Source organism: Symphalangus syndactylus, chromosome 3, assembly GCF_028878055.3.
Source record: "Symphalangus syndactylus isolate Jambi chromosome 3, NHGRI_mSymSyn1-v2.1_pri, whole genome shotgun sequence".
NCBI classification, from domain to species: Eukaryota; Metazoa; Chordata; class Mammalia; order Primates; family Hylobatidae; genus Symphalangus; species Symphalangus syndactylus.
The window spans coordinates 23,124,351-23,143,005 of record NC_072425.2 but is presented as its reverse complement, the minus strand read 5'-3'; the positions used below and the strand labels follow the sequence as shown (position 1 = coordinate 23,143,005).

Here is an 18,655-nt window from a genome sequence, read left to right as displayed (position 1 = left end):
AGGCTTCAGGGAAGAAGGGGCACTGAAGCTGGGTACTGAAGGTTGGATAGGAAAGGGGAAGGACAGCATTGCCTGGGGCCCGCTTCCTGGGATGGAGGGGCCCAGCAGGCAGGCCGCTGCGAGAGTGGGCCTGGTCAGGTGGAGCAGGCAGGTAGATGCCAGCCAGTGGCTCAGAGTGCCAAGTTCTGGGGCTGGCATTGAATCCCTTGTGGTCTCAAGAGGGGATCCCTTCACCCCCACAACTCAAAGGGCTGGGAAATACCTCCCCCGAAGGCGCTGTCTTCACAGCACTTTCAGCGTGTGCCAGCTGCCAGTGTTTTCTGGGTGAAGCAAGCCTCCTTCCTCCTTTTTCAGATGAGGAAATGGACCCAAAAGGTTTGGGTGTGGCAGCAACACTAGATCAAAGATGGGATGCTGGGAACATCTCTTGCCCTCCCTGGCAGGCCTCAGTTTCTCCCCTGTAAAGCGGGATGAGGTCAGCATCTGCCTCTTGGGCTCGTGGAGATTCTGTGAGGTGACTTGTGTGGTGGTTCATGTGACGCATGGCCCAAGGTAAGCCTGGCCTGGGGATGCCAGCTCTGCCCTGGTGAGAGGCAGGCAGTGTGGAGTCCACGCCCCGGTTTGAGACCTCTTCTGTATGTAGTAGATGTGCGATATCCTGGCAGGGTTGTTGTAAGAAGTAGCTCAGACCTGGGCCATGGAAGTGATTTGCAGGGGTGAAATCCCCATGTGAAGGCCTTTTGCCCTCCTTGGTGCCACCTCGCCTAGGGGACCAAAGCTCTAGTCTCCAAGGACCACAAGAGGTCAGAGGGGAAGGCCGTCATGAGACTGAGCTAGGCACAGGGTCGGGAGGATGCTGTGGGCCATGCAGTTGGGCCACCTTCTCTTCCACCCCAGTCTTGGGCAGCAGAGAGGGACTTGACCCAGGGCTAGGGGACAGCAGAAGCCCTGAATACAGGGGCATCAGCCCCCAGATACCACACCACATAGGGCAGCTGTGGGCATAGCTCCTGGACTGAGCTGGTTCCTATCCCAGCAGGGGGCCTTGGGCAGCTCAAGTAACTGCTCCTCCCTGACCCTGTCATACCTTTCTGTAAAATGGGTAGATAAATACTCCTGGCAGGGCTGTGTGCAGTTGAAATACGAAAAAAGGGATGTGCAAGTGACCAGCTGGGTGCTCACCCTGTGCTGACTAGAGGTGGGTGCCTATAAGCATCGCTTCCTGGGAGTGGAATGAGAGTGAGGTAGAGACCAGTGCCTGCTCCGCTCCTTTCACCTGAGCGTCCCGGGTAGGGAAGCTGAGCCTACCCCTGCCCCCTTGGAGTCTGGGCAGTCTTTGGTACCCATCTTCTGCCCTGCTTCTGATGCACTGCTTCCCTAGCTTGGCAAGGCAGAGGCTGGAGGTGAAAAAGGAAGTGGCCCAACAATGCCAGCATGGGATGAAGCCAGGGTCGGGGAGAAGCCTGCCTTGGGTGACTGATGGAGCAGGCAGTCCCTGCCGTGAAGTGGCCAGGGACTGCTGCAGGCACAGGACAGGGCTGGCTTCCCAGAGAGGCGGTTCTTGGGCCTTGAATTGGTCCTCCTGGGTTCAGGAAGTGACCAAATGACCATTTTTCCTTCCTGAGCCCCCTCATCTTATCAGCTACCACCATGGGCACACCCTGGCAGGGTCATAGCAGACCAGCTCCCTCTGGGCCCAGATGAGGGAGGGACCGAGGACACTGTGTGTCAGGGCCTGTAGACTCCAGGCTGGTCAGGAAGGAAATGCATAGGAACATGAGTGAGAGAGTACGGGGGTCCACTGGCCCTGCCTCCACCACCCGCTTGCTGTACTATCCAGGAAGGAGTAGCCTGGTAGACCTTGCAGGAACCACTTGGGGCCTCCCTGGGCCTGCCCTGCCCCTGCCCTGCCCCTATTCCTCTTCCTCCCAGAGAGCTTGGGCTGCAGGGATGGATGCAGCCTCTGCTTTACATCCCACCTCGTGCAGAAGCCCCCAGGGAAGCGGGGAGGGTCATGGCTGCCCAGGTAGGCCGGGCCAGTCCAAGGTGTCTTAAGGGCCTTGAGCTTCCCTACAGCCCTCTCTTCTGCCAGGATCCTTTCCAGGTCAGCCAGAGCATGCTTGTGGGACATGGTGGGGAAGGAAGGGGAGGGCTCTGCAACCACCGACTCCAGGATCTGGCTGTTTTGGGGTCTGGCCTGGGCCTGCTGGGCTCCTGGGTTGCAGGACCAGGGTCTCTTTGGGTTTCCCTGGGCAGGCCCAGCCTGCTGAAGCATGCCTCGCCTCTTCTCTCCACAGCCAGCTCATTCATGCGCCCCAGGCAGGAGGCGGCCTTAACTCACCAGCTCCCCGCTCTGTATTTCCTGGGTCCCTACCCCACCCTCCCTGGCTCCCAGCATCCTTACCTGGCAGAGATTTTCCAAGCTGGGCCAGGAAGCAGCCCAATCCCAGCCTGTGGGCTGGGTTTTGGGTTCTAGACGTCAGGCCTATGGGGCTATGGGTCCCAGCCCTTCCCAGCCAGGGTGACTTCCCTACTATCAGGCAGGGCGTCCCTTCCACTGAGGTATGAAGCCCCATGTGGGAGGGAGGCCTGGAGTCCTCCCTGGGAGGTGGGCAGCTCAGGTGGAATCTCAGCCCAGGGAGGGCAGGCCCACCCACAGCATTGGTCATTGCCGTGATGGGGAGGAGGCCAGGCTGCTCGAGCAAGGCCTTGAGGGATTATCAGGAGAAGAGGCCTCTTCCAACACAGCGGTGTGGCAGTGTGGTGGTGTGGCGTGGCAGGTAGGCCAGTGCCCCTTTGTGAACTGGGCCTCCCAGGGAGAGTGCCTCAGAGGAGCAGAGGCACATGCTGGGCTTGTCCACGGGCTTAGGCCACAACAGGAAGCCCCAGGTGGGAGTCCTTGGGGGAGTTGGGGAGGGTTCCCCCCTGTCTTGAACTTGTCTCATAGTTTTCCTCTGGCTCTCCCCATTCTCTCTGCTTTCAGAGGCCAGCTTCGTGCTGGGTGTGGAGAGGCAGAGGGAGCCGGTTGACTGGGGCTCCTGGGCTGGCCTCTGTGGGGTATCTAAGGGTTGGGATTCCCTCAGCTCTGACTCCTTACGGCGTCTAGCATGGGACTCCATGTTGGGGAGGGCTCTTATGCTCAGAGGGCTGTTGCCATGGAGATGTGGAGCTTGGGGTGGGAGGGTGGCTACTGTCAGCCTGAGTCCCTCTTAGCAGGGCTCTTCCTGCTCACCTCTGGATTCTTGAGCGCCCACGAAGTGGGCCTCAGCCCACTGACCTGGGGCAGTCGCAGAAATGAGTGTACAGGGTATGCACCCTACAGGGAAGTGTCTGGTGGCTCTGCCAAGCTGCGAGCCCCTCAAGGTCAGGGGCCAAGCCTCAGCATGGCCCAAGGTAGGGGTCTTGGTTTGGTGAGGCAAGGAGAGAATGATGGACTGAGCACTTGGACCATTGGAACGAGGAGCCAAAGGGCATAGGGCATTGGGGGTAGGAGGTCCATGTGGGCTAAGCCTGGAGTAGGTTTTTCACCAACCCCAGGGTTTGAGCCCTGGACACAAGCAGGGCTCAGCTTCTGCACCAGAGGTGGTCTTAGCAGGCCCAGCCTGTCCTCACGCTTTTCCTCTGTCCCACCATGGGGACTGGGGGCTCTAGGAGGACACTGCTCTGTGCTGCTGACTTTGGAGAGACTTTACCTAACCCTAGAGCAGGTGTCGTCTGCGATGCTTTCCATGTGATGCACTGAGGAAACAGGCTCAGAGGAGAACGATTTCCCCAGGGCCACACAGCAGGGGAGCAGTGGGCCCAGGTCTGGTCTGCGTTTGGGTGCCGGGTGGCATCAGCCCTGTGCTCTTTGTGCCTGGGTCGGAGCCACTGACCTGGGCCCTGAGCCCCAGCGTGGGGACCCCGATGGAGTGTGTGTCTTGGGTACCGTGCAGAGACTGCTGCATCCCTTCTGCTTCGAGACTCGCCTCGCCTCGCTGTCCTCATCTGTAAGATGGGAGCAGCAGGGTCCCTGTGGCAATCCCTCGTGTGGGGCTGGTGGTGTGGGACAGCGTATGAGGAAGGGCTGTTGGCAGTGGTGTGCTGGATAAATGTTGGGACAGAGTGACTTCTCAGTCTTGGACAAGGACCAGTGCAAAAGAGAGGGGAAATGGGAAAGGGCCCAGAACTGCAGACAGCTGCCTGGGTCAGGCAGGCTTTCCTTGGGTCTCTGAGACTTCTCAGGAGTCAAGCTGGCCCCAGCCCCGCAGGCTCACTTGCTAATATTAACCCCGGAGTGGCCCCCTAATCCTTACCTTCTTGCTCTCTGAGAGGCTGAGCCCCCAGCCAGACTCCTACAGTGGGGAGGAGGTTCCCACCAGTCTCTGTGGCAGCCCTGCCCCCAGATCTGTCTTAAGACAGAAAGGAGAGAGAGTGGAGAGGAGTGGCTGCCTGCTGGAAGGGGCAGGGCTGGGGCAGATGGGTGGGACGTGGCAACCAGCTTGACCCGGGCTGCGGGGGCCCAGCCTGACACAGCTACTGCCACCCCAGGTCCCATCTGATGCCGAGGCTGAAGGAGTCTCGCTCCCACGAGTCCCTGCTCAGCCCCAGCAGTGCGGTGGAGGCGCTGGACCTCAGCATGGAGGAAGAGGTGGTCATCAAGCCCGTGCACAGCAGCATCCTTGGCCAGGACTACTGCTTCGAGGTGGGTCCCATCACAGGGGTTGGGGTGGATACCCCATCCTCTCCTGGCCTGGCTGGTCTCCTCCAGACATCCTCCTGGAGTCCAGTCTGCTGTGGCCTCAGCAGGGGCCAGGGTCTTGGGGATAGTGGCCAGGCTCTTGGGGACAGTGGCTAGTATTTACCGATAGCTTTCAGCTCCTAAGAGACCTGGTGGAGCTGGGGTGGAGGCTGTCCTTCCTACTCTCTAGGCTCTCTGGAAATGGGCCAGCACCTGTTCTCCATGCTAGCATGAAGCTTCTGGGGCCCCCAGTGGATGACAGTGAGTAGGGGAAAAGCCTGAATTTCTTAAGCACCAGAGTCCATGTCTTAGAGCCTGCTCACCTCCCAAATGCAATGTGGATAGCAGAGAGTCTCTCCTTGTCTGGGCCTGTTTCCCGCTGTGAACAATGAGAGCCCAAATCTGTCCTGCCCTGGCATTCTGCGACCTGAGGTTTGAATGCAGAGAGCCAGAGACCCACCTGGGGATGACCTGTCCAGTCCCTCATAGGAAATAGGGGATCTGAGGCCCAGAGAAGGCACGAAGACATCAGAGGTCACACAGCAAGGCTGAGACCAAGCCGGGAGCAGGGTTACTATTGTTGCAGGTGTTCCTGGGAGTTCCTGATTGCTTCTGCAGTTATTCATATTGCTTCCTACCAGTTTCTGGGAAGATTCCTACCCCCAATAATCATGCATAACTAGGAGAGCTCTCTGGTAGAGGAATGAGCCTGGTAATGAAAAGCAGCCACTTGGGGACTAGTGTGACAATCTCCTGGCACCCCCAGCCCTGGGGAAAAAACAGAATGGTTCCTGGCACCTGCCCCATACCCTGTGCCCACTGGGGACCATTTCTGGTTCAGGACTCCTGGCCGAGCCAGGCTTGATCTGGGTTCTGACTTCCTTGCCAGGGATAGGGTGAAGATGGCCCTGTCTGCTGGTTCACAGCAGGGGGTTCTGAGGAGGGTACAGGCCCTCGAATGCCGTGTGAGGAGTGTGCTTCCCCTGCAGAGCCCCGGGTCTGCTGCTGGGGGCAGTGGGAACACACAGCAGGAATTGCCCGGACTGGCTCCCTTACCTGGAGGAGATGTCTAAGCTGGACCAGAGGATGAGTGAGAGTCAGACAGGGAGGGAAGGAGAAGGGTCAGGGACTGGGGACCCTAGGGCCTGGCACATCCAAACAGTCCGAGTCTCATTTCTCCAGTCTGGCATAAAGAATATCAGGCTTATATTACCATTGTTGTCACTGCTGCTTGACGGAAGAGAACCCTCAGAGATGTCAGCTGAGGACTGAGGGGATTCTGGTACCTACCTTTGGTTGTCTCCTTGGTTCTTGTGGTTCCGTCTTTAGGGAAAGTACGCTCGGGTTAAGCATTGCCCTCTGACCTGGGCAAGGTCTTTGTTCCTTCCCTCTTCCCATCTCAGGGAGAGGGAGGTTAGAGTTAGGAAGGTGCTTTCCTATTGGACAGAGGGCACTGAGGGACGAGTGAGGAGCCTGCTCATGCAGGACGGGGCCACTCTCCAGCTGCTGACTTGCCCTGGGACAGTGGCTCTCAGTGTACCACCTGCAAAACATGAAGTAGAGGCATCATATGAGCCTTGTCCTGGCTCCTTCCTGAAGCTGTGATGCAGACCTGATGGCCAGAGTCCCCTGAGCCTCCAAGGTCTTCTTCCATCACTGCCTGCCCTTGCTGTGGTCCCTTCCCTCATAACACTGTCTTGCCTGCTCCCCACAGGTGACGACGTCATCAGGAAGCAAGTGCTTTTCCTGCCGGTCCGCAGCTGAGCGGGATAAGTGGATGGAGAACCTGCGGCGAGCGGTGCATCCCAACAAGGTAAGCCTGCACCCCTCTCACCAAAGCATGGGGGATTGAAGGTAGGCTCAGATATGAGGAAGCAAGAGAGACGATCTCTGGTGTGGGCTGGGGTTGGGGGTGGTTAGCCTGCATGGAGGCAGGGCCCGAGTGGACAATATTGGTGGACTCTGAGAGGGACGTTTGAGTTGACCAGGTTGAGACAGGTGCTTGTGTGCATCTGTTTTCTAAGCTACACGTTGAGGCTGGGCTGGGGAAATGAGTGCTGGACCCTGGGATCCTTCTGCTGGGATCCCTTGTCCCTACTCCCCAGCCCCTGGCCGACTTCTGCTCATCTTCCCGTTCCAGCTTAGATGTCTGCCCCTCCTCCAGGTGAGGACCCCTGTCCCAGGCTGGTGCTCTCTGTGTTCCCACTGCCCCTGGGCTCCCGCATCAGGTCCTGAGAGCCCCCACTATAATCCCTGCTTCTGTATCTGTCTCCCTAGCCAACTTGAGGGCTTGACCAAGTCCTGGTCGCCATAGCTGCCTCTTAAGTTACAGTACAGACCAGCATATTAAGGAAGAGTTAATAATGGCATAGCCTGTGATGCGCGAGGCGTTGTGCTGGCCTCTCTCAGTCTCGCCCTCTATGAGATGGGGGTTTACCTTAGTGCTGTTTTATAGACAAGCAACCCAAGGCTCCAGTTAAGTCACTTGCCCGAGGTGAGTGAGCTTCTGTGAGGTCGACCAGAGATTCAGCCCTTGTCCATCATGCCCTGCCTCATCCTGACTCAGGGCCTAGGCGCCCACTGCCGCCTCCACATTCAGAGCTCCTCCTGGGTCTGAGGACTCTCTCAGGCTCTGGGCTGGTTGGGGGTTGCACGTGGCACCCCCAGCTGACCACCCTGGACCCCCGTGCACATACAGGACAACAGCCGGCGTGTGGAGCATATCCTGAAGCTGTGGGTGATCGAGGCCAAGGACCTGCCAGCCAAGAAGAAGTACCTGTGCGAGCTGTGCCTGGACGACGTGCTCTATGCCCGCACCACGGGCAAGCTCAAGACGGACAATGTTTTCTGGGGCGAGCACTTCGAGTTCCACAACTTGCCGCCTCTGCGTACAGTCACTGTCCACCTGTACCGGGAGACCGACAAGAAGAAGAAGAAGGAGCGCAACAGTTACCTGGGCCTGGTGAGCCTGCCTGCTGCCTCGGTGGCCGGGCGGCAGTTCGTGGAGAAGTGGTACCCGGTGGTGACGCCCAACCCCAAGGGCGGCAAGGGCCCTGGACCCATGATCCGCATCAAGGCGCGCTACCAAACCATCACCATCCTGCCCATGGAGATGTACAAAGAGTTCGCTGAGCACATCACCAACCACTACCTGGGGCTGTGTGCAGCCCTTGAGCCCATCCTCAGTGCCAAGACCAAGGAGGAGATGGCATCTGCCCTGGTGCACATCCTGCAGAGCACGGGCAAGGTGAAGGTGCGTGCAGGCCCCTTGGCTCCTGACACAGGCTGGGCGACAGTGCTGGGTTACTTGCCCTTCCCCACATCCATACATTTCAGGCCTAACGGAGGCCTTGGAGGCACCGGTCACTACCAGATGGGCTCCCTAAACCCAAAAGTTCTGTCGTGGGCTGGGGGTTTTGTACTCCTGCTCTGTGGCTGGAGCTGATCACTGAGGCCTGTGTGGAGCCAGTGGATGGGATTGCAGCTGGTAGTGAGGGAGTGGGCTTGGGTTGAGGTGCCTTCCACCACTGCTGCAGAGGACCGTCCCCCTGAGGTGCCAGGGGAACAGGCCGGGTGGCCACGGCTCTCCCAGCACACAGGTCCCACAACGCCACCAGCCCCAGTGAGCCAAACACACGTCCCCTGTGGGGTATGGAGTTTGGCAGACCTCCCCAGCAGGATGCACAGATGAGCCTCCCTCACAGCTCTACCTCACCCCACACTCTCACCCAGACACATACATTCTCACACAGGTAGATGCAGTCAAAATTGTACTATTCGAGGGTTAGCCAGCCCCACCCCAGAGCCTCACAGAAGCGGGAATCGTCTGAGACCCACCCAGGCAAGTCCTAGTTCAGGGCCAGAGGTGCTCAGCGTCCATCTCCATGACCCCTTTCACCTTCCGCTCCCGAAGATGGGCCCAGCAGCCCGCCATGCAGGCCATGCCTCAGGCCCACCTACCCGGTTTGGGGACAAATGGGCTCCTGGACCAGGGTGCCCCTAGGAAGGCAGTAGAGCATGGTCTGTGGGCCTCGCAGGCGACCTTCTCTCTTTACATTTGCCACCTGCCATTCAGGAAGCTGGCCAAAGAGGGTGGGAAACAGGGTCTGGACTTGAGGCCTCTGCAGCGTGGGTGGACACTGGTGCTGGGCTAAGGACTGGGCCTCTGCCCTCTGGACAGTGGTGTGTTGTGAGCCAAGTGGCAGGTGGCTGAGGGGCACCCTGTGTCAAGGTCCTAGGCTCTTAGCCCTGGGTCGAGTAGGCACAGTTGGGAGCCATACCCCAGGTACCCCAGGGCAGAGTCCAGGGTACAAGACTCGTGGAGGCCCCTCACCCTCTCACCTGTTGCTAGAGGCCCTGGAAGGGGAGGCCATGGCTGGAAGCCTCAGCAGCCTCTGCAGCCCCCCGCCCTCTTGAACTTGCCGTATGCTGCAAGTGCAGGGCTGGGGCGGGGACCTCCTCCCCCTGGACCTGCGATGGGGAGCAGTTTTCCTCTGTAGTGCTCAGCTACCTCCTCCCTCACCTTCTCCCCCAGCCTTCAGACTTGGCTGGCTAGGCTGCACGTTGGGCCAGCTCTGACTGCCCTGTCCTTAACATGCCGGTCAACACTGGGGACGTATGCTGGGAAACGGAATGAATCAAGTGCCCATGGGCACCAGAGAGGGAGTGACGGGGGCTGCAGAGGCTGCACTATTTTCTGCAGTTGTGTCTGATGTTTCAGTACCTGGTCCCCAGGGCTGGGCTGGGGCTGGCCTGGGAAGCGGATTCCTCCCTGAAGCAGCCTGAAACGATAGGTGTGTCCAGGTGCTCATTGTGGAGGGAGGTGAAGCCAGGGCTGCAGCCAACCCCAAAGGCCCTCAGTGAGGTTGGGGAGCAGTGGATAGAAGCATAGAAAGTAACTTGTGCTGCTGGGGTGACAGGTACCTAAGTCCCCACCCCTGGAATATTTGGGAACTAGCCCCTCTTCTGTCTCCACGACTAGAGGAGTAATGGGGTCTGGGAAGCAAGGGACTTGGACCAGATCTGGCCCCAGGTGGCTGCGTGGCCTTGGACAAGTCATTTTCCTGCTGTGTGTGCGTTGGTTTCCCCCTTACTGGGTCCTGGCTCTCAGGAAGTTCTGCTCATCCCAGCACTGGGGCCTGGCTGTCATTGCAGGAGTTCAGGAAGGCTGCGGTCCTGAGCGGGAGCCCTGGGGGAGCCCCAGGGGAGATGCAGCTCTGACCCCCGCTTTAGTATATTCAGAGAATGAGACCCTAGAGGTCGCCTGTTGGTCAGGAAGGGGTCCTCAGGCCACTTGATCCCCAGGAAGCCAATGACAGCTTCCCCTTGGCCCCTGCTGTCCCTTTGTGCCTCTGCTGTGCAGCCTGGGTTCCTGTGTCTAGATCTCAGTTCTGTTTTAAAGGACCCCAAGGTTGTGCATGTCGGAGTGAGGAATTTCTTGAGCACAGATGCCTGGGTCTACCCCTCCTGGGCGCCTTGCAGGCTCTGTGCTAGGTGGCCCCCTGCCCTGACTGTCACCTTCCCTTGAAACTATGACAGTTTTTCCTATCTTCTTCCCCTCCCCCAAGCCACAGGTTGGTTGTGAGCACAAGGAGGTGGGGGCTCCTGAGGGAGGGAGTTAGTATCTGCATGGTTGCTAGAGTTGGGGGAAGGTGTGGGTTCGGGCTCCTGTGCTGGGGTTTTCCCACAACACTGTGTGTGGGACCTGATGGGCCAGGGGCTGCTACCCCGGATTGCCAAGTGGGCAGTGGTGCCTCCACCTGCCCTCTCCAGCCAGTTGCACATCACTTCCTGCTCTCACCTGCCTGAGCATGGTGGCTCACGACCTCCCTGGGCAGTGGGGCTGCACAGAAGGCATCTGTGTCCGGTGTGGGAGCCCCCACCAGAGTCATAGGTGGATACTGGTGGCCATTCTTACCATGAGACAGGGCAGCCTCATTTGTCCTCTTTGGCACTGATGGTGGGGGGAGAGGCAAGTCCTGCTGTGGTCACCAAGCCAGGCCTGATCAGGGCTGTACATGGAAATGAGTCCATTCTCTGTGGTGGTGGGGGCTTGTGGCTCCATGTGGCATGCTCTTATTCAGGCTGCCTCCATCCATAGACCCGGCTCTACTGTCACCAGTTCTAGGCTCCTACCCTGGCTGGGGGCCCCTGCCCTGCCCACACTCCCCAGCAGCCCCCAAAGGTGAGCATACTGTTCCTCTCCGGGACCCCTGCAGCTTGGTGATGGAGCAGCCTCAAAATGCCAGGACTTCTCTGGCTAGGTCTGGAATCCTAGGGCCCTCCGTGCCAGGCCAGCTCAGGTCTTGCTCTCCCCACCTCCTGCCTCCCCAGGACTTCCTGACAGACCTGATGATGTCAGAGGTGGACCGCTGCGGGGACAATGAGCACCTCATCTTTCGGGAGAACACACTGGCCACCAAGGCCATCGAGGAGTACCTCAAGCTAGTGGGCCAGAAGTACCTGCAGGATGCCCTAGGTAGGGAGTGGGCCAGCAGCAGGGCAGAGGGTGGGGCAGGGCCCGCCAGGTCCTCACTCCCCACTCCCTGCCCACTTGGCCATAGGTGAGTTCATCAAAGCACTGTATGAGTCAGATGAGAACTGCGAAGTGGATCCCAGCAAGTGCTCGGCCGCTGACCTCCCAGAGCACCAGGGCAACCTCAAGATGTGCTGCGAGCTGGCCTTCTGCAAGATCATCAACTCCTACTGGTCAGTGCGGTGCCCAGGTCTCCCCACCCTGTCGCCTTCCCCATCCTGTCCTTCAGTGTCTGGCACCTGCAGTGTGCCTGGTGCTGCCTGGCCCTTGAGTTGTACTGACTTGCCAGTCAACTGGCAAGTCCCTTTTGAGCTCTCAGGTGGGGCAGCATTCAGCATGTTGCTGTGGTTTCTTGATGGAAAGAACCTGGACACGCCAGTCCACCATCTCTGGTGATGAGGGAGCGCCCTTCGTGTGCCAGGGGCTATTGTGGGTGCTTGGGCTGCAGTGGGAGTGAGACTGACAGGCCCTGTGTGGGCCCCCACTTGGGGTGGGCAGATGGCTTCACCTGAGGCTCCTCACCTGTCCCTGGGAGCTAAGGTGCTCATGTCACAGCCTTGTGATGGGGCAAAGCAGGGGCATGTTGGAGGCCTGAGCACCAGGCAGGCCTCTTGCTGGGACTAGAGAATAAAGAGAAAGGACTAGATTTTGAAGTAGGACGGGGTCTGCAGGCTCTGCCAGCCCCAGAAAGCAGCAGGGCATGCAGCAATGGGCTGCTCAGACAGGCCCCTCAGCAGGGCCAGAATCAGTCCCGGAGAAACTTGCGGTAAGGCCGACTTCACGGCCACCAGCTTGCTCCTGGGATGTATGTGTGTGGTGGCCAGCCAGCCTGGTACTGAGTATAGCCTCGTTCTGTGGTGGCACACAGGACTGTCCGGGAGGGCCTTGCTGTCAGCCCAAGCAGTGGGTTCATATTCGCCCCAGAGGAGCTGCCCAGGTTTAACCTGTGTCCCCCTCCAGCCTCAGGGCTTACAGCCCCCTCCCACCCATGCCTCCGTCCACAGCCTGTTCTGACACCACTCTCTCCCCGGCCTTACCTCACTCCTTGTTAGGTTCGTCTCTTTCACTTATCTGCACCTTCACCTGCATACACTCCTGCCCTTCCTGCTCTGAGGCCACACCTAGGTACCCTCCGTCGCAGCCCTGATCCCATTAGGATAGGGTTGTGTCTGTGCCTAAATACCTCCTGCGAATGCTGGGGCACCCTGGGGACAGGTGAGCCCATCAGCTCAGGACTGGGCACGCAGGAAGGCCAGGGAAGTGTTTGCTGCTCCCCAAGGACAAGAAAAGGCAGGGGGAATGGGCAGGGCTAGAAGGGTTGGCACTCAGGGACTTAGCCCCTGGGCTATACAAGGTGCTTGCCTGGGCCAAATGGGCACCTCAAGATGGGCCACAAATGTGCAGCTTTCCACACCCCTGGGCCGGGGGGAGGAGAGCGACTACAGGGCCTTGAACTCTGGGAACACACTTCCCATTCCCAGCTGGGCTATGCTTTCCCCCCTCCCCCCTCTTCCAGGGGGGGCTGGGCATGTGACTCAGGGAAAACATATTTGTGGACAGTGATTTTCCATTTCCTCTTTCTGGCATTTGTCAGAGGCACCTCTCCATTCTGGACAAGACCATTGATAGATGTCACCACTCAACACCTGCCCCCTGTCCTGTTCTGTGCCAGGCACTGTGAGAGCCATGGCTAAAGGTGGCTCACCTTCATTCCCCGCTAGGCGTGCCCTTGATGGGTCAGCCAGCATGCATTGCGGGAGAGCCTGCTGAGCAGGCTGCTGGGCCTGTGGGGAAAGAAATTTCAAGTTGGTCAAGCCTATTATAGCCTTGGGGTTTTAGCCTTACGATGGCTCGGTGAGCTTGGCAGGGCAGGCCTTGCTCTCAGTTTAGGGGAGAGAAAACCCAAGCCTTCCAGGAGGGCTAGGGCCTTGGTCAGATCACCCTGAGGTCATGGCAGAGCCAAATGTAGACTGAGTTCGGGGACCACTGGGGCCTGGCCTGCCCCAGGCTGGGAGATGCATCTTTTAGGGAAAAAAGATAGGAAACCCACTTAAGGGTTGTCCAGGTGGGCCTGACCACAGCAGGCCAGGATGCCCAGTGGAACCAGGAGCCCCACTGTCTAGGGCCAGCTCTGCCGGCTCGCTCCATCACCCTGGGGCAGTCACTACCTCCCTTTCCCTCCCTATCTAGAGAATGGAGAGCTGTGTTCTCCCACTGTGTTCAGGGGTAGTCCCATCTTCTTGATCTTTCTGAGCTTGTAGGAAATCCCAGATATCTATGACATTATTCAAGCAAAGGAAATTAGTCTCAAAGCCAATGATGGGAACCCAAGGAATAGTGGTCTATTCCTGATTTCCTCACTTCCCCCTAGACCCAGATGCCTGCTGTTTGGGTTGAAAACTGAGGTAGACACTGGCAGAGAGGTGGGGAGGGCCCAGACCAGAAGCTGGAGAGGCGGTTCAGCACTGGCCCTTGGCAGTTAATTCCAGTTAGGATGGAGAGCCAGCTCCTCATGCCTCCTCCCATCCCACCTGCCCGGCCCTTCACTGATAACCCACTGCCCAATGGGAGCCTGGGTCTCCCCACTCCTCCTCCTGCCTGGGCACTTGCTCCAGCCACCCTGTACTGACTGCTCTCCCCAGCTGGCTGTGTCCTCAGAGCTCAGACAACGGGGCTGATCTCACGCAGCTGGCGGGGTAGAGCCACGGTTGGAATGCAGGTTCCTGCTCTGTGCACTTCTGTCCTGGGCCCCTGCCTGACGGCCAAGCCCACCTTTGTCTGTCCCTACACAGTGTCTTCCCACGGGAGTTGAAAGAGGTGTTTGCCTCCTGGAGGCAGGAGTGCAGCAGTCGCGGCCGGCCGGACATCAGTGAGCGGCTCATCAGCGCCTCCCTCTTCCTGCGCTTCCTCTGCCCAGCCATCATGTCGCCCTCGCTCTTCAACCTGCTGCAGGAGTACCCTGATGACCGCACTGCCCGCACCCTCACCCTCATCGCCAAGGTCACCCAGAACCTGGCCAACTTCGCCAAGTGAGTGCCTCCTCCCTCACCAGGCAGAGTCGGGCGGGGCTGGTGTCCACAGGGCAGGCCCTGGGGGTGTTTCTGCCCCCAAGCTGAGCAGAGACCACAAACAGGCCCTGGTTTTGTCCCTGTCATCCTCAGTCCTTCTCCTTCCCACTTTTTTAAAAATAAAATCTCCACACCCTATCCTTCTACTCAAGGTATATGTCATTTTGGTATGTTTCTTAATTTTTAAAGGTGATGATATGAGACATTTTTTTTCCTTCTGCTTTTTTGAATTAGTGTATTATTATAAGGATTCTCACATATCCCTTAACATTCATTAAGCCCTGTTTTGAAATAAATGACTAATATTCCTCCAAGGGGGACTGGCCCATATTTCCTTAACCCATTCCCTGTGCTTGGGCACTTGGGTTGGGCACCACCATCCTGGTGTCAGGCTATCAGGATGTCTTTCTTTGCTGATAAAGCACTGTTGGTGTTTTCGGCTGCATCCTTAGAGCAAGTGGGCAGAAGTAGAAGGGCTGGGTCATCTCACTGTTGTTCATTCTCAAAGCGTGGATTGAGCCCCATCCTGGGGCCATCTGTGTGCTGGGCTCTGACGGTACCAAGATGAATCAGCCCTGGTGGCACTTCAGCCAGGGAGATGTGTGGAATGAGCAGGAGAGCAGGGACAGATGCACACGAGCCTCTTAGGAGGGCTCTCAGCTTGTTGGGAGAGGAGACAGGAAAGCCTCCAGGGTGACATGATCCCCCAACTGCATGTCAGGGTGAGGCGTTCATTGTCTCAAGAGGAGCAGAGGCCGGGCATCCCAGGGAGGGCCATGCACTGTGCCAGGTCAGGAGAAGCAGGCGATGAGACCTAAGAGGACAGCAGGGACCTGAAGGCCAGACAGGGCTGTGGGAGCCACCAGAGGGTTTTAAACAAGGGAGAGGATGGCCTTCCTCTGTTCTGGATCCTGAAAAGCTCACCCTGACAGCAGTGGGCAGATGGGTTGGAGGGAGCAGGATGGTAGCCAGGAGACCTGAAAGGAGAGCATAGCCGTGGTTCCAGCAACAATAGCAGAAAATTCACAGGGAGGGGAGGGGGTACAGGAGGCAGTGGCTGCAAGGGACAAGGTTAGGGGTGATTAGAAGGCAAAATCAGTGGGCCGTGCCATTTGGGAACGAGGAAGAGGGAGGAGTTGACAACTGCCAGAGATTCTGGCTCAGGTGTATCTGTATGGGTAGTGGGGTCTCCACTTAGGGTAGGGAGCTCGGGAGGAGGGCATGGGTTTGGGTGATGATGATGACTTCAGGTGTGGCAGGCTGAGTAGGAGGGACTCGCAGGGGAGGTGCCTGCGGATATATTAGTACATGTCTGAAAGCTCATTGGGAGACCTGGGTTGAGCATGGATTGAGCATCATCTGCATACCAGGGCAGTGAAATCTGGAGGAAAACTGGAAGGACACTGTTAACAGGCAGTGTATGGGGGACACAGAACATTCCAGATCCTGAGATAAAAGGTTCAGAAAAGGATTGCTGGACTTACCATGAGAAAGAAGGGCTCTGGTGACCTGGGTCCGAGCATATTCAGCTGACTTGGGGAGTGAATGGAGTGGGAGCCAGCCACAGTGGGGAAAGCGGGTGGTGGTGTCCCAGTGGAGGGAGTTCCTGGGCAGGGCCTGCCTGGGCCCAGTAGTGCTCACCCAGCTGCCCTCTCTCCAGATTTGGCAGCAAGGAGGAATACATGTCCTTCATGAACCAGTTCCTAGAGCATGAGTGGACCAACATGCAGCGCTTCCTGCTGGAGATCTCCAACCCTGAGACCCTCTCCAATACAGCCGGCTTCGAGGGCTACATCGACCTGGGCCGCGAGCTCTCCAGCCTGCACTCACTGCTCTGGGAGGCCGTCAGCCAGCTGGAGCAGGTGCCTGTTGCTGTGGGGCGGAGGTGGGGCCAAAAGCTGCCATCGGGCTTTTAGTGTTCCCCTTTCCAGAGTTACCATGGAGGGCAGAGAGTTCGCCCATGTAGCATGATCAGGCCAGGTCCTGTCAGAACACACTGGGGATCTGTGGGCCCCATTTTCTCCATGGGCAAATGCTGTGTTCACTTGGCAGTATCTGCCAAGGCTGCCGCACTCTGGGTACTAGGGCTGGGGTGTTCCGCATGCACTCAGCCTTTAGTGGACAAGCGCCACTGTGCTGCCTGCCAGAGCATGTGAGAAATAGAATTGGATCGTGAATCCACCTGTATGAAGAAGATGACTCAACACCCTGTACCTCCACTTGTCCAGCAGGAAGTTGAAAACCTTTCTAGGATTGCCCTGGACCATCAGTTGACAAGGTTACTCCCTAGACACCTCTGACACTGCTGCAGTCACCTGAAGTGAGCCCTCCCTAGCCTGAGACTTCACTGATCCCCAGCCTTAGCCCACACAGTGAGCAACTAGTTCTTGGACTTAAGGGCTGGGTCTACCAGGAACTACTTCCCGAATATCTGTTGCTTTCTAGGGCTCCAAGGGACCACCTTACTTTTGTAAGGCGCTGAAACTGGCCTGGAAGGCCCTTCATGCCTCCTGGTCCCATTCCCTAGAGGTGACCGCTCAGAGCACTGGTATGCAGCCTTCTGGACGCGATCTGTGCATGTGTAAGCGCACACACACGTGCAGGCGCACACACATAGAGCTCCTTTCCTTTTTCAGTTTGTTTTAAAGCAAGAACATACTGTGTATGCTGCTGTGTGCATTTCTTACCACTGTATTGTGGGCCTCTTTGCTTGTCAGTGCAATCTGCACCACCGCCAGGGACTTTTTATGACTGCATCGTATGAATGCTATTTATTTCACCAGTCCCCTATTGATGGACACTTAGATTAGTCCTGACTTTTCACTAGAATTAGGTGCTGTTGCAATCAAAGGCCATCATTTTTGCTCATTTGTATCCACTTGCCTTTGGCTGTGAGAGACACAGGAGGGAGAAATGGAAATGAGGGCCGAGACCCTACATTCCACCAGTTCTAGTCCCTGCACTGCAGCCAACACTAGTCACTGTCACTGCCACCACTTACCTTGCCTCTGTGCTGTCCACGTTTCTGCACAACCAGGCAGGAAGAATAGAAAGTGATCAGTATTGTCACACCGGTGATAGGGTGCAACAGGGATTTGAAACACAACTGTTTGCCTCTCAATTGTGTGCTCTATTGCCTGCATGAGTTTTCACACTTTGTTTTCTCACAGAGACCTCTGTGGAAGCTTGTGCATAAACAGGTGAAGGCAGTGTCCCCACAGCCTAGAATCCTCTGCCCCTTAAGTCCTCTAAAGCGTTCCAGCAAGGTTCAGATGGGTTCAGGCACTGCCTTCTGCCTGACCAGCACCTGAGGGTGCCTGCTATGTGCCTGGACCATCTCCACTGGGGCTCAGGTGCCAAAGTGGGTCAGGCCCCAGCCCATCCCGTGGAGTAAGTGATATGAGAGGGGCTGTCACAGAAGCCTCTGGATGGAGAGGTGGAGGTGTGGAAATGCTGGGATTCCATGTGTGCTTTCCTCTCTGCGGAGGCACCAGGGCAGGGCAAACTGAAGGAGAGGCTTGCACTAGGTCAGCATCTCCCCCTGTGGGCCTCCTACTCCTGCCCCAGAAATGTCTGGGAGCTGGTTAAAAATGTAGATTTACCAATTCCTGGGCTCACCCCCCTCCCAGACCCAGTGGCTCTGACTGGCAGCAGGTGGGGATCTGCACTTCTGACAGGCTCCGCAGTGGTTTTGAGCCATAGTGGCTGCAGCACATACAACCTACCCGTGTGGTCCCAGGAGGTCACACCTGCCTCTTGCTGTGCCTTTACAGAGCATAGTATCCAAACTGGGACCCCTGCCTCGGATCCTAAGGGACGTCCACACAGCACTGAGCACCCCAGGTAGTGGGCAGCTCCCAGGGACCAACGACCTGGCCTCCACACCGGGCTCTGGCAGCAGCAGCATCTCAGCTGGGCTGCAGAAGATGGTGATTGAGAACGATCTTTCCGGGTAAGAGCTGCCAGGCATGTTGGGTGTGGTGGGTGCGTGTACAGACTAGGCACAGCCTATCTGTAATCTCAGATGGGAAAAGAGGATGCCTACATAGTGTTTATAAAACAAGCCTGGCAAGACTTGAGTTCTACAGGTCCTAAGTGGTGAACCTCCATTTGGGAAAAATCAGGGAAGCCTTCCTAGAGGAGGTGATGCTATAGGTTTTTTTTGTTTTGTTTTGTTTTGTTTTAGGAAAAGTAGCATTTCCATTGGTGGAAAAGGCATTCTAGGTAGAGGGACAAGCACAAGCAAAGACATGATGAGTCAAAGAATAATTACTGGTCCCAAATACCCCCAGCATTTCCAGATCCGCTGATATTTGTTAAAAATACACATGT

General features: G+C 57.4%; 1 protein-coding gene across 8 annotated transcripts in view; it reads left to right on the top strand.

Moving 5' to 3' along the window:
* Positions 1-18,655, top strand: part of DAB2IP (DAB2 interacting protein) — a 215,895-nt gene that overhangs the window by 182,888 nt on the left and 14,352 nt on the right. For 7 of the 8 annotated variants that reach the window (XM_055271255.2, XM_055271254.2, XM_055271253.2 and 4 more), the window contains 8 exons: positions 4,531-4,684; positions 6,435-6,533; positions 7,419-7,973; positions 11,054-11,198; positions 11,284-11,428; positions 14,048-14,284; positions 15,984-16,185; positions 18,097-18,275. In XM_055271255.2, coding sequence (XP_055127230.1) covers positions 4,531-4,684; positions 6,435-6,533; positions 7,419-7,973; positions 11,054-11,198; positions 11,284-11,428; positions 14,048-14,284; positions 15,984-16,185; positions 18,097-18,275 — 1,716 coding nt within the window. The remainder of the gene's footprint in view (positions 1-4,530; positions 4,685-6,434; positions 6,534-7,418; positions 7,974-11,053; positions 11,199-11,283; positions 11,429-14,047; positions 14,285-15,983; positions 16,186-18,096; positions 18,276-18,655) is intronic. The other variant, XM_063636051.1, reaches the window with a different exon arrangement.